The sequence below is a fragment of the Anthonomus grandis genome, chromosome 9 (assembly GCF_022605725.1).
Source record: "Anthonomus grandis grandis chromosome 9, icAntGran1.3, whole genome shotgun sequence".
Lineage (NCBI taxonomy): Eukaryota > Metazoa > Arthropoda > Insecta > Coleoptera > Curculionidae > Anthonomus > Anthonomus grandis.
This window is the reverse complement of record NC_065554.1, coordinates 11,404,413-11,419,350: the sequence shown is the minus strand read 5'-3', so window position 1 is coordinate 11,419,350 and position 14,938 is coordinate 11,404,413. Positions and strand designations below refer to the sequence as shown.

Sequence of the window (14,938 nt, the reverse complement as noted above, 5' to 3'; positions counted from 1 at the left end):
GTCTTACTAGTTAGCATTGTATAATGATATTAGGGTTGAGTTAGGTTAGTAAAATAAAGTTAGATGGAATATTGAAAAGAGTCGAGCTCAGGCATCGATAGATGAAAGCTTAGCTCCTGGGTATATAAAAAAATCTATTATAGGATATATTCATATATTATACATATATATGAGTCATTTATTCCTAATTTATGTAAATATTTATTAAAATTACCATGACCCACTAGAAATCTGAAGAAAGATGTTGTCAAATATCTTCGAAAGTTACATTTGGAAACCATACTATAACTGCTAAGGGACGCTTTTATTGAAGTGTATGTATTTGAAGTATTTGCTAAATATGCAAGATATTTTCTTTTCCAAGTTTCTGAAGACCTCTTTCGGATAATCTTCCTTGGCCTCTTTATCTGCCAATTCATTTCCTAGCAATCCTGTGTGTCCTTTTCACCAAATGAATGCTACCTTAGTATTATGTTTATCAAGATTACTGATAGCCTCTCGAATCTTAAAAATAACTGGGTGTTTAAAATTATGTCCATTTTTTAGTGATTGCAAAACTGATTTTGAATCAGAAAGTATTAAAAAGTTTGAAATTATATTAGCATCACTAGTAAATTCCAGGGCCTTTAATATTGCTAATGACTCTGCAGTAAAAATAGAAGAATTTTTGCATTTTGAAGCATTTTGGTAAAAGATGTATAAACATGAAAGATGCAAAAGAAAACAATAAAAAGAGAAGCCAAAGCCGCCACTGTGTTAGAACCATGTCTCGAACATGTTCAGTAATATTTTCAAGCTTTGAAAGTTTTGTATCATACGTTTACCCACAGAGGCATCGGACTTCCCCGACAAACACTGCAAACATAAACGTATATGTACGGTGAGATTATTGGAAACCACCAGTGAGATGTACAATGTTGTAATGCGTTGAAAAAAGAAACCTTGAATATAAATAGCATACCAATTTATAACGAAACAGAGAGAGACAGTAGAGATATGAACGGAGTATGACGTAGTCAAGCTTTAATGGGGTCAACCACATTAAGCTTGTCATGAGTTTTTATCGTTTATACCAGGCATATTTGAAAAGTAATGCAGTTAAAAATTTGTAACGTTTTACAAATTGACTTGCTTTTCGTTTATACCAACAATTATAATGAAGGTCTTTTTAAGTTTGTATTTACAATAATCAGTTTAGAATTAGTTCTATTTATATATCCTCTGTAAAAATGTAAATAAAACATCTCACTGGAACTCTCCCATACTGGTAAATACATATACTGCCACCAATAAGCACTTCTGCGGGAAGGTAGGAGACGTTGGAAATTATATCTGATTGAACGGTGTATTTTCTGGTGTCTTTAGCTTTTCCTTTTTTTTAAATTCAGGTATCGATCCCCACTCTCAGATTGGTGGCTGAATGCAGTCCAGGAGGCAGGCTATGATGTAAGAGATGTAAATGGGGAATACCAGACTGGATTTATGACATCCCACGGTACCTTGAGAAATGGGTTAAGGTGTAGTACTGCAAAAGCGTTCTTGAGGTAGATCATTAGTTTTCCTCCATTAAATATTTTTTAAATTCTTTTCTCGCCCAACAGACCAATAGCTGGGAGACCAAATCTTGATGTCAGTCTTCACTCGCAAGTAGATAAAATTCTGATAAACGAACAAAACCAAGCCTATGGAGTCGAGTTTCGAAAATTTGGACTTAAAAAGACGGTTCATAGCGACAGGGAAATTATCCTAAGCGCTGGTTCGCTTAACACCCCTCAGCTACTAATGTTGTGTAAGATGTTTTACAAATCTTAAAATAAATAAATAGAATATTAATTTTTAGCTGGTATTGGACCATATGAACACCTAGAAGAAATGGGTATTAATACGTTAGTGCACTCGCCAGGTGTGGGAATGAATCTGCAAGATCACGTCGCCATGGGTGGAGCATCGTATTTTTTTGATCCTGGGGAAGATTACAAAGATAAAGTATGTAGCTTTAAGCTGACCACTGTTTTTTCCGAAGAGACTGTTGATCAGTTTACGCAGAATCAGAGTGGTCCAATCTACTGGCTGCCAGTTTGCGAAGTAAGTAATTTTAATTCGGTTGATAAATGCAGTCCAAGTTCAATGCCATAATTTTATTTTTAATGAGTCAGTTTAGTTCAGGGTAACTTAATAGTATAAAGGACTCACATGGTAGGAAAGGGTGATTAGATGATTATTTTCAACCAATCAAAAGTCCATTTTTGTCTCTTTTCTTTAGATTATAAATTGCATAACTAAAAAAACGGAGAACGATGAACTTATCACACTTCGTGATAGTACTCGTCAAAATAAGAAAAAAAACACATACATATTATTTTCTTTAAATCTCTACAATAAACTATCACAATTATCGGTCGCAGTATACAGGATGTTTGTACATTGGACAGTATATATTTTCTTAAATCGGATACAATGTATCTTTCAGAACTTTTTTTAAAGCACCGTGTATGAATTTTCGAATAAAATGTAAACTCTCTGTTTCCCTCGTTAGCTTTCTAGTCTCTTGTACTATTCTTGCATCTGTTTTCAATTTATTTGCAAAAATATCCATCGATGGACAATAAATATACGTAAATAGGGAAGTAAAAGGCTGTTGAAAACAGCCTTCGTATATGTTTTGTGTTTTATTTTTATTTTAGAGCAACAGATAGTTGTCAATAATAAGATAAAACAAAATTATAAAAACTGTTAAAATGTTGAAAACGCCTTTTACTAAAATGCGCGAATCAAGTCTTCGCCTCATGGATTATTCCAGGTGTATTTTGAGTCACGTCGCATAAAGATATTTTTCTGTTTCTTAAATCCTTTTCTAGAGCGGTGTCAGACTCTGGTCTGATTTTCTAGAAATGTATTGAAAATACTTGTCACCTCTATGCTAAAATGTGCTGATCCACCTTCTTGAATGAACTAGAGGGCGGGTCAATAAGTCCGTGACTTTTTGAATTTTCCGCCCTTTAATGGAAATGGCAACTCTGCTCCTGTCAACAGAGAACTGTCAGTTGACGCCTGTCAAAATTTGAACAAGCTGCGTCATTTAGTTTATGTTTGACAGCTGTTGATAGCAGACTACCACTCGTTTTGAGAAGAAAATGGAAAAAAGTGAATTTCGTGTGCTCATTAAGCATTACGAACGAGAGATTTTTTACGAAAAAAAACCATCACTCAAACCAAGGCTAAGCTTGATAAATATTATGGGGACTCTGCACCATCCATTTCCATGGTAAAGAAGTGGTTTACTAAATTTCGATGTGGCCGTACAAGCACGGAAGATGCCGAACGTTCTGGACGCCCAGTCGAGGTCTCTACATCCAAAACAATCGAAAAAATTCACGATATGGTTTTAGCCGATCGGAGATTGAAAGTGAGAGAGATTGTGGAAGCCATAGGCATCTCACATGGTTCAGTAGTTTCAATTTTGAATGATCATTTGGGTATGAGAAAGCTTTCCGCAAGATGGGTGCCGCGTTTGCTCACAATCGACCACAAACACAACCATGTGACAATTTCCCAGGAGTGTTTGGCGTTATTCAACCAAGCAATATGGACGAATTTTTGCGTCGTTAACGTGGATCCACCACAACACGCCGGAGACCAAACAGTAGTCAAAAGAGTGGATTTCTCGGGGTGAATCGGCGCCCAAAAGGCAAAGGTGGGTTTGTCAGCCAATAAAGTCATGGCGACCGTTTTTTAGGATGCACGCGGTATAATCCACATTGACTATCTTCAAAAGGGGAAAACAATCAATGGAGAATATTATACCAACTTATTGGATAGATTCAATGAGGAACTGAAAGAAAAAAGACCACATTTGGCCAAAAAAAAAGTTCTTTTCCACCAGGACAATGCAAGGGTCCACACATGTGCAGTTTCCATGGCAAAAATCCATGAATTAGGTTACGAATTACTTCCTCATCCGCCCTATTCTCCAGATTTAGCCCCCAGTGACTATTTCCTATTCCCAAATTTAAAGAAATGGTCGGCGGAAAGAGATTTGACTCCAACGACGAAATCATCTCTCAAACAAATGCCTATTTTGATGACCTCGACAAATCATATTTTTCCGAAGGGATAAAAAAATTGGAGAAACGTTGGACTAAGTGTATAGAACTCAAAGGAGACTTATTGACCCGCCCTCGTACATTTACTTTCTGACAAGAATTGGTACCTTTTCTAGTAGTACTGGAAGTTCGTTTTAAAAAAAATATTATAAAATATTTTCCGTTTAGCTTTGCAGGTAGCAAAACGGATCCTCTCAAATAATGCCGGCTGACACATTTACTAAAACTATTCCAGAAAATTATTTTTGCGTATCAAATGTGGATTTTTCCACGTATCTTCCCAAAAATGGTTCGTGTGAAAATTGTTGATGCTTAAGAAATTTGCTTCATCGCAAAACAAAGTTGTTTTTTCAACTAACGGATTTTGGACTAGCATCAGTAGGAACTAATGGCAAAAATTTTAATGTATGTAGTAAAAAATCATCTGGGAGAAAAGCTTTTTTAGATGTAGTAAGAATACATTAAGCTGTCTATTAAAATTTTCCAAGCAAGCACAAATAAAATGTTAAATGTTGCGGCAATTTTTATTATACGAGTAGCAGGTTCATTTTCTACTGCATTCAAGACTACTTTCTCGACTTCAGGAGTCCTAGCCATTCTGTTTGCTTCTGCTAAATGTGTGGATTTCTTTAACTGTCCACTTCACGCAGGTACAGTGTGCCTTAAAAAATTGGGGATTGAAAATTTTTGAAAAATATTTTATGTAGAATTTTTCAACTTTTTAAGAGAAGAAAAAAATTCCGCCATAGATGCTGTACTTACTGGACAGCATAAAATCCTGAATAAAAGGACTGATTAACTTCATTAGTAAATTTATAAATATTATTTAGATCTTCTGTCCCTGATTTAAGAAATTTTTTCTGTCAGGCAATTTTCAAGTTTTAAAATAAGGTTATAATAATTTTTAGCATAGTTTCAAGTTTTCAATTAAAAGATCAAGAGGAACAAAGAAAAAGTCCACGCGTAATAGATCTTTCTCGTTAGAGAAGTTAAACGCAGTATTAGATCTTTTACTAGACTTTTAGGATTTTTTTGACGTGGCAAACTGACCTCTTTAATTGCAACCTCTAATTCTTTAATTTCATTTGACAAAGTTTTAATTTTGTCAAAAACATTCATCCGTCCTGTAACTCTGCAAAGTAGCAATTGTTGCATTTATTTTTAGAGGAACCAAAGAAATGATAATTTCGGTAGCTTATAGATTCTTTGAAAGTATCATTGCTGTGTCTAGTATAAGTTCTATAATTATTAATGAAATTAAAAACTCTTCGTCCAATATATTTTTAAGAAATACTGAAGCGTCAGCTGAAACTTGTGGATTAGCAGCATTATCTAAAATATGTCTTTACCGTACATATGATTCTTCTTTAGATTTAGTTTAGCTCAAGATGTCGAGCGTTAAGTATGGCCTTTGGACTTATCACAGTAAAATGTGAGCGTCATATTGAGCCACATACACAACGCTGTGATAAGTCCTAACACAAAAGATACTTCTAAGACGCGATTTTGCTGTTTTTCATCAATAAAAATCACAATTTTTTATGAAATTCGTCTTAAATATCCCCTCCATACACTCCCTATCATATCATGCAAAAAAAATATTTTTTTTCGTTGTTTTTTTTGTATATAAAAAAATCTTTCCGCGCCCTAATTTTTATTGCAGACTCGGTTTTTAAACGTTTGCCAAAAAAAACCCTGTTTTAAGTGAGGCCATTTATATATACCGGATGAGACATTAATATTACACACACATTAATATTACAGTGAAAATATTGAAAAAACTTTATGTAAACCTATGTTCGAAAATGCTTATAGAGTGCCGAAAATAATAAACAAAAATAAAAAGTAAACTTCAAAAAATATAGAAACTTTCATTTAATTTTTCTTGTCAAAGAAAAACATATCTATGCATTGCTCATACGTCACAAAGAATGCAAGAAAAAAGTCGATTGTTGGTCAAAATTTAAATACACCCTACCTTCAAGTTTTTGTTATTGATATTGTTGCATTTTTGTAATCGTCTACAGTAAATAAAATATTAGTTTAAACAAACAAACAAAAAACAATGTCACGGTCTCATAAGCAAATTTTTATTGGCTTGTTTCGCCCTGTATAAGCAGGGCATCATTAGGCTTATACAGGGCGAAACACGTGTAGCCAATAAAAATTTGCTTATGAAACCGTGACATTGTTTTTTGTTTGTTTGTTTACATTTTGTGTGGTCTCTTGGAGAAAATAGATGTGGATTTTATATTTAAAAATATTAGTTTTTTAAATGCTAGTAGGTGATCCATACCTGCATCGAAGTTCACAGTAACATTTTTATACTTGACAGTTTTTAAAATTTTCATTTCAAATGAGTTACAGTCACAGAGAAATGTGTGATATGCATTTTGTGTAAGAGATTCCTGAATCTTGCTATTCCACAGTAGAAGTGGAAGAGGCAGTGTTAAACCAACTTAAGGAGGACCCTACAACAAGTACAAGAAAGATTGCTACAACACTAAATATTAGTCAATCGACAGTCTCCAGAATAGTAAAGTGGGAACTCTTATATATGTACCATTTATAGCGAGTGCAAGCACTTTTACCAGGTGATTTTCCTCAGAAGACTGGCATTTTATCAATTGCTACAAGAAAAAATACGGGAAATACTCAGTTCGTGGTAAGACGAAGCAACTTTCGCAAACTATGAATTGTCATAATGATCAAAAAATATGGGCATACGAACATTTACGTGGAATTATTGTGTCAGCACCAGTAACAATTTTCGGTTAATGTGTTCGTAAAAAGCATTGTAGATAACTTGATTAGTCCATTTTTTTTGACAGAACGATTATATGGAGATGTTTATCGGCATTTTTTCGAAGAAGAACTGCCTGGCATTATTAGAAAAAGTCCTGCTTGAGCTAAGATATCAAATGTATTTTATACACGATGGTGCTCCAGCGCACTTTAGCTTAATTGCTCGAAAATATTTAGATAGAGAAAATCCCAAACGCTGGCGCTGGATAGACCACGGAAGTCCTCAACCGTGGCCTCCGTGATCTCACGATTTAAACTCATTAGGCTTTTTCCTCTGGGGTTACCTAAAACAATTAGTTTATATGACTCCAATTGAAAATGTTGAAAATTAAAAAAATAGAATCGTGGCGCAAGAATTTGAAACACAGCAGGCATTTTTGAACGAGTGCGGCAATTAATGGTTCGTATATAGGGTAGGTGCTTACATTAAAGTTTGAGTCCAACACCACAGAACGCAAATATAGAGAAATGCATCTTCCGTAATGATCAGATAGAAATTCAATTGACGACAAGGACGGGGGGCGACCATCTTCGGTGGCATGAGGCGGGATATTTAAACCTGTTGCGCGAAATTTGAAGTTCGCAGAATTACAGGAGTTGATGCGTTAACTGAAGAGTGATGAGCGATAAATATTTAAATAGAATTTTATTTTATTTTAAAATTAACAATCTACTTATCAGTTTAAAAATACCCACATTTTATTAAAGTTGTTAAGTTTGAATATGAAAGAAAAATAAATGTTAGTATTGCATATCTCAGAGATCCCTGATCACTTTCTTCAAGAATTAACGTGCAATAATAGTAACATAGAGGATATCTGGATTAAATTATGTTTTTCTTCTCAAAACTTGTATTTATGTAGTACTTATATACCTCCAAGGATGTCATATGACACTTATAGTGAATTTTTTGATACTGCAGAAAGGTATCTACAAGGCCAAAATAATAAAATTCTTATTTTAGGGGACTTTAATATACCCACTTTAGTAGATGTAGAAAATAGGAATATTTTTAATAACATAGAAAGTAGATATTTACAAATGATAAACCTGTTAGACTTGCGACAACATAATAAAATTCTTAACGATAGAAATAGGGTTCTTGATCTTGTTCTGAGCAATTTTTCTTTAATTTTAAATAGAAACAACTCTCCTTTTATAAGGGAATATCCGGATCATCCCACTTTGTTTTGCAAGCTTGAATTTAGCAATACTTCTAACAAAAAAACTTTTAATAGCCAATATAACTATAAAAAGGCAGACTTTTTAAAACTTTACAGATTGCTTAAAAATGTTAACTGGGATGATCTAAAAAGCAGTTCTGATGTGAACCAAGTAACAAATATTTTTTACAAAAAAATATATGATATTTTGGATAAATGTGTACCAATGGCACGTGAATGTAAAGAGCATTACCTACCGTGGTTTACTAAAGAAATAATTTTAAATTTAAAAAGAAAGGAAAGATTGAGAAAAAAATACAAAAAATCTAATAGTCTCGCAGATAGAGCAAATTTCATTTATATCAGAAGTAAAGTAAAAAGTGACATTAAAATTGCATATAAAAAATACATAGAGGAGGTAGAAACAAAAATAGCTAGCGACCCTAGTAACTTCTGGAGGTACACAAGTTCAACAAAGTCAGGTACTTGTTCATCCAATACACCAATGTTATACAGAGACCAGGAAATAATCGAGAACAGGGATATCGCTGACGCTTTTGCCTCGCATTTTTCTAGTATTGTTCAATCAGATCCCTCTGGCTACACCCTGGATTTTACTCCGGCGGTTCCTCTGACAAATGCGACTTTGTTTGTAAAGGGTATTATTGTGGAAGATATTAGGGTCGCTGTAAAAAAATTAAAACCTAAAAAATCGATCGGGCCAGATAAGATACCACCCTATATCTTTAAAGCATGTATTGATCTTCTAATTGAGCCCTTATTAATAATATTTAACCTAATATTGAAAAAAAAATGTATCCAGATTTATGGAAAACCTCAAAAATAGCTCCTATATTTAAAAGTGGTGACAAGGCTGATATTTCAAATTATAGACCTGTAGCATTAATTTGTTGTCCAAGCAAAATTTTTGAATCAATATTATATAACAAAATTTATAATCATATAATCGGTGTTGTCACTGAAAAACAGCACGGTTTTATGAATAAGAGGTCAACAGCCACAAATTTAACCACATTTTTGCAGAAGCTGAATGGCGTGGTTGACTCTAACGGACAGGTAGATGTTATATATACCGATTTTTCTAAAGCGTTCGATAGAGTCAACCACGACATTTTGTTAAGAAAGCTAGATTGGTTTGGCTTATCGCACGATCTTCTGCAGTTGCTTGCTTCATTCTTGCAATCAAGGATACAATATGTAGTATATAGAGGGTGTACATCTCGAAGTTTTGTCGCTTTGTCAGGGGTGCCTCAGGGGTCTAACCTGGGGCCATTGCTTTTTTTATGTCTTATCAACGATCTACCATTGTGCTTAAAATATTGTGATGGTGAAATGTTTGCCGATGATTTTAAATTTTATAGAGCAATTAATAGTATTAAGGACTGCGAACTCCTTCAGCATGACCTGAATAGAGTAATACTTTGGGCAAAACAAAACAGATTATCTTTTAATGTTGAAAAGTGTATTTCAGTAAATTTTACTAGAAAAAAAGTGGCAATTAATTACAATTATAAAATGGGTACTAATGTCTTAAAATGTAAAACAGAAATAAAAGACTTGGGAGTAGTTTTCGACAATAAGTTGCATTTCGATGCTCATATTAACACGGTTGTTAATAAGGCATTTAAGATTTTGGGTTTTATAATTCGTAATGCCTGTAACTTTACTAATTTAAAGACCATTACTACTCTCTATAATGTCTATGTTCGCAGCATATTGGAATATGCCTCGATTGTTTGGTGTCCATTCTATTCGGTTTACGAACAAATGTTGGAAAAAGTTCAAAAAAGGTTTTTGCGGTATTTGTACTATAAAAAACATGGTGTGTATCTGATGGATATATCTTATGAAAATCTTTTGACAGAATTTAATTTAAAAAAACTTACTTCCAGAAGAACTGTGGCCTGCTTGTTGTTTACGCATAAGATCCTTCATAATAATATAGATTGTTCATTTCTTCTCGAAAAACTGCTTTTAACGGTAAATATTCATAACAATAGAGATTTAGGAACTTTTTATATAAAAAAAACAAATACCAATTTAGGTAAAAAGTCGCCAATTTTTCGAATGTCCAGTGCCGCCAACCTACTATTTCATATTGACATATTTTACGAACCATTTGGGAAGTTTAAAAAAAATATATCTGATGTAGAATACTTTTAAGTTTTTTTCTTTTTGAATTTTTTTTTTTGAGTTACCTAATGTGTTATCTGGGGGGCAAAGAATCTATTTTTTTTCAATTTTGTAATATGTAGTGCTTACTGTGCTTATTAGTCATTAAGGACCAATTGTAATCATTTAATGGACTTTGTGTCTGTAGATTGCATAAATAAATAAATAAATAAATAAATGAACTAAAATATTATTGGATTTTAATTTAGTTCTCAAGAAATTACTTATTTAGGATATTCAAGTCTGGAATTTGAATGTTTAGATACAGATACTTACACATAAAAATAGTAAGAATACATTCTAAATTAAATACTGTAAACTATAAGCATGGTATTAATAAGACCTTTTATGTATGAATATGGCATACTATCCAGATTCACAGTGTCAAGGTCTGTCAAGTGAGATGTTGTGAATTAGTTAGTGAATTCGAACTTGCAAGATTTACAACCACGATTTTTGAAGATTTCTGTTCTCGAAATGAACTTAGAGCTTCTTTAGTAACTGAATAAATATGTTCTCTCTTAATTTGATCAACATCATTAAATACATCTTGAGACACATTTTGGGACTGGGCTGAAAATAAGACTTTTTTTGCATTAGGGCCCTTTGAGTAATTATGGTCGCTTTGCATTTTAATTCTATGTGGTGACCATAGTGGTACAGCGTCCCATGTAAGTATCACAGGATTATCAGCCAGCGCCGTAGCAACAACATAACGGGCCTGGGTTCGAGACTATATCCGCGGGCCCCTAAAGAGATACTAACCTTCGTCTCTCCCTAAATCGACGGCTTAAGGAAAGAAAACATTAAAAGGCATTTATTACATGTTAACTAAACTTTTATGAAATTAATATTAAGACAAAAATACTAATAACAATAGTTACGGAAAAATATAAAAATATTAAAAACATATGTACATAATTATAAAAAACATTTACAAAAGGATACAAATACAAAGTTAATATAGAAGAAATACACCCATTAAAAAGTTACTTTTTGAGATTTAGCAGTCGCAAATGATTTAATAATTTCCTTTAAATCTATAGAGCGAGCAACTTTATTTTCAATGGACAGCATTGCCAAAGAAGATAATCGATTTTGATTCATCGAATTCCTTAAATTTTTAATTAATTTTAATTTTGAGAACGATCGTTCTGCCGATGCAACCGTTACAGGAATTGTCAGATATAAGAAGCATAATGTTATTATTTCAGTAAAGCTACTACTAGACGAATAATTGTCAACCAGGATAAATTTAAGCAAATCTTTAACTGACCTAATATTTTAAAGTTTTTCAGAAAAACATGTTCGAAATGCTAATAATTGATTAGAAAGTATATCTGATATATTATCTTGATATATTTCACGAATATTTTCAGCCATTTGGTATATTACTGTGTCACTAGAATTTAATAGAACTTCTGTATCCAAAATATTGAAGTTAGTAGATATTTGTTGTAAACTAACTGTTCTACATTGTAACTGACGGATTTAAATAACGCTAGCGTGCTAAAGGCTAAAGGCTAGAAAAGATTTGCTTCGGCTGCGGATAGGCACATCGATGTAAAAATTAATAGCTGAGTCTTGGATTTTTATGTTTTTTATGTGGTTTGTTAGATTATATAAGTTCACAATATATTATTGAGTTTTAGTTTAAATTTACATCCTCTGTTTATTTATTTATTATTATGTTTATTAGCTGGCTACGGGCCCTTAAGAGTGGCGGGCCTGGTTCCACCGAACCCGTGGAACCATTGTAGCTACGGCGCTGTTATCAGCGTTGTTCAAACTGGAAACAGAAAAGTATTGGGAGGGAAGGATGGATTTGATGGAAATTTAAATTATCTATGATTTCTGTGACTATCTCAGCAGTTAATGTGCATAAAGGATATTTGCACACACATCTTAACCTAGATAAAGACAAGGAAATGGAAATATCAGACATTTTGATCGGTGGAATATCTAAGAATTAGAATTGAATTGTAAGAATTGAGAACTGTCACCTAGATATGTCCAGAATAGGATTAAATCTACAATTATACCTTGGAATATTATAATATATCCAAAACAGCACCTCAACATCCTTACAAAACACTTAGTTATGTTGAAAAATGTACCTGTCCTCTTCTCTGTGTTGCTTAGCAATGATTGGATGTTTTCACACTTGTAAAATAATTCTTTAATTTTTGATACCGGAAAATTACAAAAAAACTACAAGAAGCTATAAAATAAGTTGAAAATTTTGAATTAGAACAAAATCATGAGACTTGGCTTGTTTTCCAGATTTCCACCAAAAGGGGACATAAAAAAAAGAGACAATCGGGTCGTTAAATACGACAGTTAAAATGTCATTTACGTCAAAAATTAGACAATAAGAATCCATCAACCATCTTGGGTGGCAGACTATTCCGCCACGCCATATACAACCGTCATACCCATGGGCAACACTTTCAACAACTTTCATAACCTCTACTCCTAGTTTGTGTTTTACGTCATGTTTTTTTCACTTTTCGTTTCACTACACGTCACTTTTCTCTTTTGTAAAAACCTTTGATTTTATAACAATTAAATTGAATAAATAAAATGCTTGTTTTTATTGTTGTATTTAAGAACTCAAAATGTTTTGCACCTTAGAAAACCTGCCTCTATACCTAGTTTCATATGGTTATTCCCGTTTACTTTCAAATTATTTAGAAAAATTGAAAATGAAATTAAAGTTTTAATCCCCTGTATCTCTGCAGGGAAGCATTTTCGGAAATAGGTTCATAGAAAGTTTTTTCAATATTTTGACCCAAGGAATACGCTCTTAAATTTTCCTGCAATAATAATGACTCATCCTGTATAATTACCCAATACACATTATAAACGAGAAATCTATTTTTCTAGTCTCCAATGCATTCACCAATATATGTATAATATGTACATAATTTTAAATAAGTAAATCTTGTTGACTCATTCACTCTCCGAGCTTTTATCGCGCGCGGGACTGAAAGCTCTCATCGGCCCGGGTAGCTCAGTCGGTAGAGCATTGGACTTTTAATCCAAGGGTCCAGGGTTCAAGTCCCTGCTCGGGCGGAACTTTTTTTGTTAAATTTTACAGGTAATTGGTTTTGCAAATACCCAATACGCGGATTACAGAGACGACTGGCCTGATGTACAATTTTTCTTTGCTGCTTATTCAGACAGCTCCGATGGCGGATTGTTTAGTAAGAGGGCCGCCGGTATTAAAGATGAGATATTTACTGCTGTTTATGAGGAAAATTTATATAAGGAGTCTTTTTCGGTAAGCTAAACAATTAGTTTTATTAAAGTTATTAAGGTTTATTTTCATTTTTTCAGGCAATCACACTGCTGCTAAGACCCAAAAGTACGGGACGTCTGCTTTTAAAAGATAAAAAACCTGACACACCTATTCTAATTTATCCCAATTACTTTGCTGATCCCTATGACATTAAAGTACTGGTACGTTTTATTTTTTTTAATTAGGGTAATAATTTTAACCACCAGGATGTTTTCTAAAGCAATTTCTTTTTAATTCCGATTTTAAATATTCTTTATCAGATTTTGGTAAAATTTGGCAATGTTATTGGCAGTGACACATTAATTTGTCCTCAACTAAGTATAAAAATTATTGATTGAATTGCCTGGAAAAAATAAGCAGTTGAGTTTTAACTCTTATACATAAGATTTGTTTAATTTGTGAATTCATTCCACGCACATGTAGGCAGAATTTTTTTTGTTTTCGTAATTATCTATTGGATAACTGTCAATTTTTGGTACCTACTAATTTCAACCCCAGAATCAATATACATTAAACCTTTGTTAACAGAAAACAAGATATACCTATCCGGTATATCTTGTATATATTCAGGATAAGAAGAATATTCAATCATAACTCGAAAGGGTTCTAGAGTTATTTATGGTTCATCTTCAAAAATCATATTTTTTTAATGTATGGACAAATTTTGCAAAAAGAATCTGCTATAAACTTTGACTTGTAAAAAAAATACATTATTCAAATTTAACTCCTAAAGAGGTTTTCATAAATATTTTATAAACGTTTAGAGATAAATAATAAATTGAGAATAAAGACCTCTTAATTAGATAAGTAACGATCTCGCAAACTCATTCTTTTTAGGTGGACGGTGCTAAACTAGTTCACAATATAGTCACTAAAACACCCACAATGAAATCATACAATGTACGGTTTAACCATCTAAGAATGCCTGGTTGTCACCACTTGGAGTTTTTATCAGACGAGTACTGGACCTGTCTGGCTTACCATTATACTCTTACCATCTACCATCCAGTGGGTACTGCCAAGATGGGACCTGATAACGATCCTATGGCTGTTACGGATCCAAGATTAAGAGTACGAGGTAAGAAATAGAAGATAAAAGTTGTATTTTTCCATTTTCTATTTTTTCTTATTTTAGGTGTCAAAAATTTAAGAATTGTTGACTGCAGTATTATGCCTTATATACCAACAGGAAACACAAATGCACCAGTAATAATGGTGGCAGAAAAGGCTGCGGATATGATAAAGGAAGACTGGGGTGCCGTTAATAATAATAAATATGACGTTTATGAAGAAACTAATGAAAACTCATATGGTGGATTTGAGCAAAATGGAGGTATAGACTGAATTGATTATAAGCATTCTGTTAGGATCCA

General features: G+C 33.1%; 2 protein-coding genes and 1 non-coding gene across 3 annotated transcripts in view; 2 read left to right on the top strand and 1 right to left on the bottom strand.

The window, feature by feature from the left end:
* LOC126740428 (flotillin-2) overlaps nt 1-14,938 on the bottom strand; it is a 512,088-nt gene that overhangs the window by 159,023 nt on the left and 338,127 nt on the right. The gene's annotated exons all lie outside the window — the stretch shown is intronic.
* The window catches only part of LOC126740417 (glucose dehydrogenase [FAD, quinone]-like), a 29,132-nt gene that overhangs the window by 14,077 nt on the left and 117 nt on the right, over nt 1-14,938 (top strand). Inside the window, exons 6-12 of the mRNA XM_050446430.1 lie at nt 1,389-1,544; nt 1,602-1,789; nt 1,841-2,085; nt 13,365-13,547; nt 13,604-13,726; nt 14,403-14,643; nt 14,701-14,898. Of these exons, the coding sequence (XP_050302387.1) occupies nt 1,389-1,544; nt 1,602-1,789; nt 1,841-2,085; nt 13,365-13,547; nt 13,604-13,726; nt 14,403-14,643; nt 14,701-14,898 (1,334 nt within the window). The remainder of the gene's footprint in view (nt 1-1,388; nt 1,545-1,601; nt 1,790-1,840; nt 2,086-13,364; nt 13,548-13,603; nt 13,727-14,402; nt 14,644-14,700; nt 14,899-14,938) is intronic.
* Trnak-uuu (transfer RNA lysine (anticodon UUU)) lies at nt 13,267-13,339 on the top strand. Its single transcript has one exon. It is a non-coding gene; the product is annotated as a tRNA-Lys (tRNA).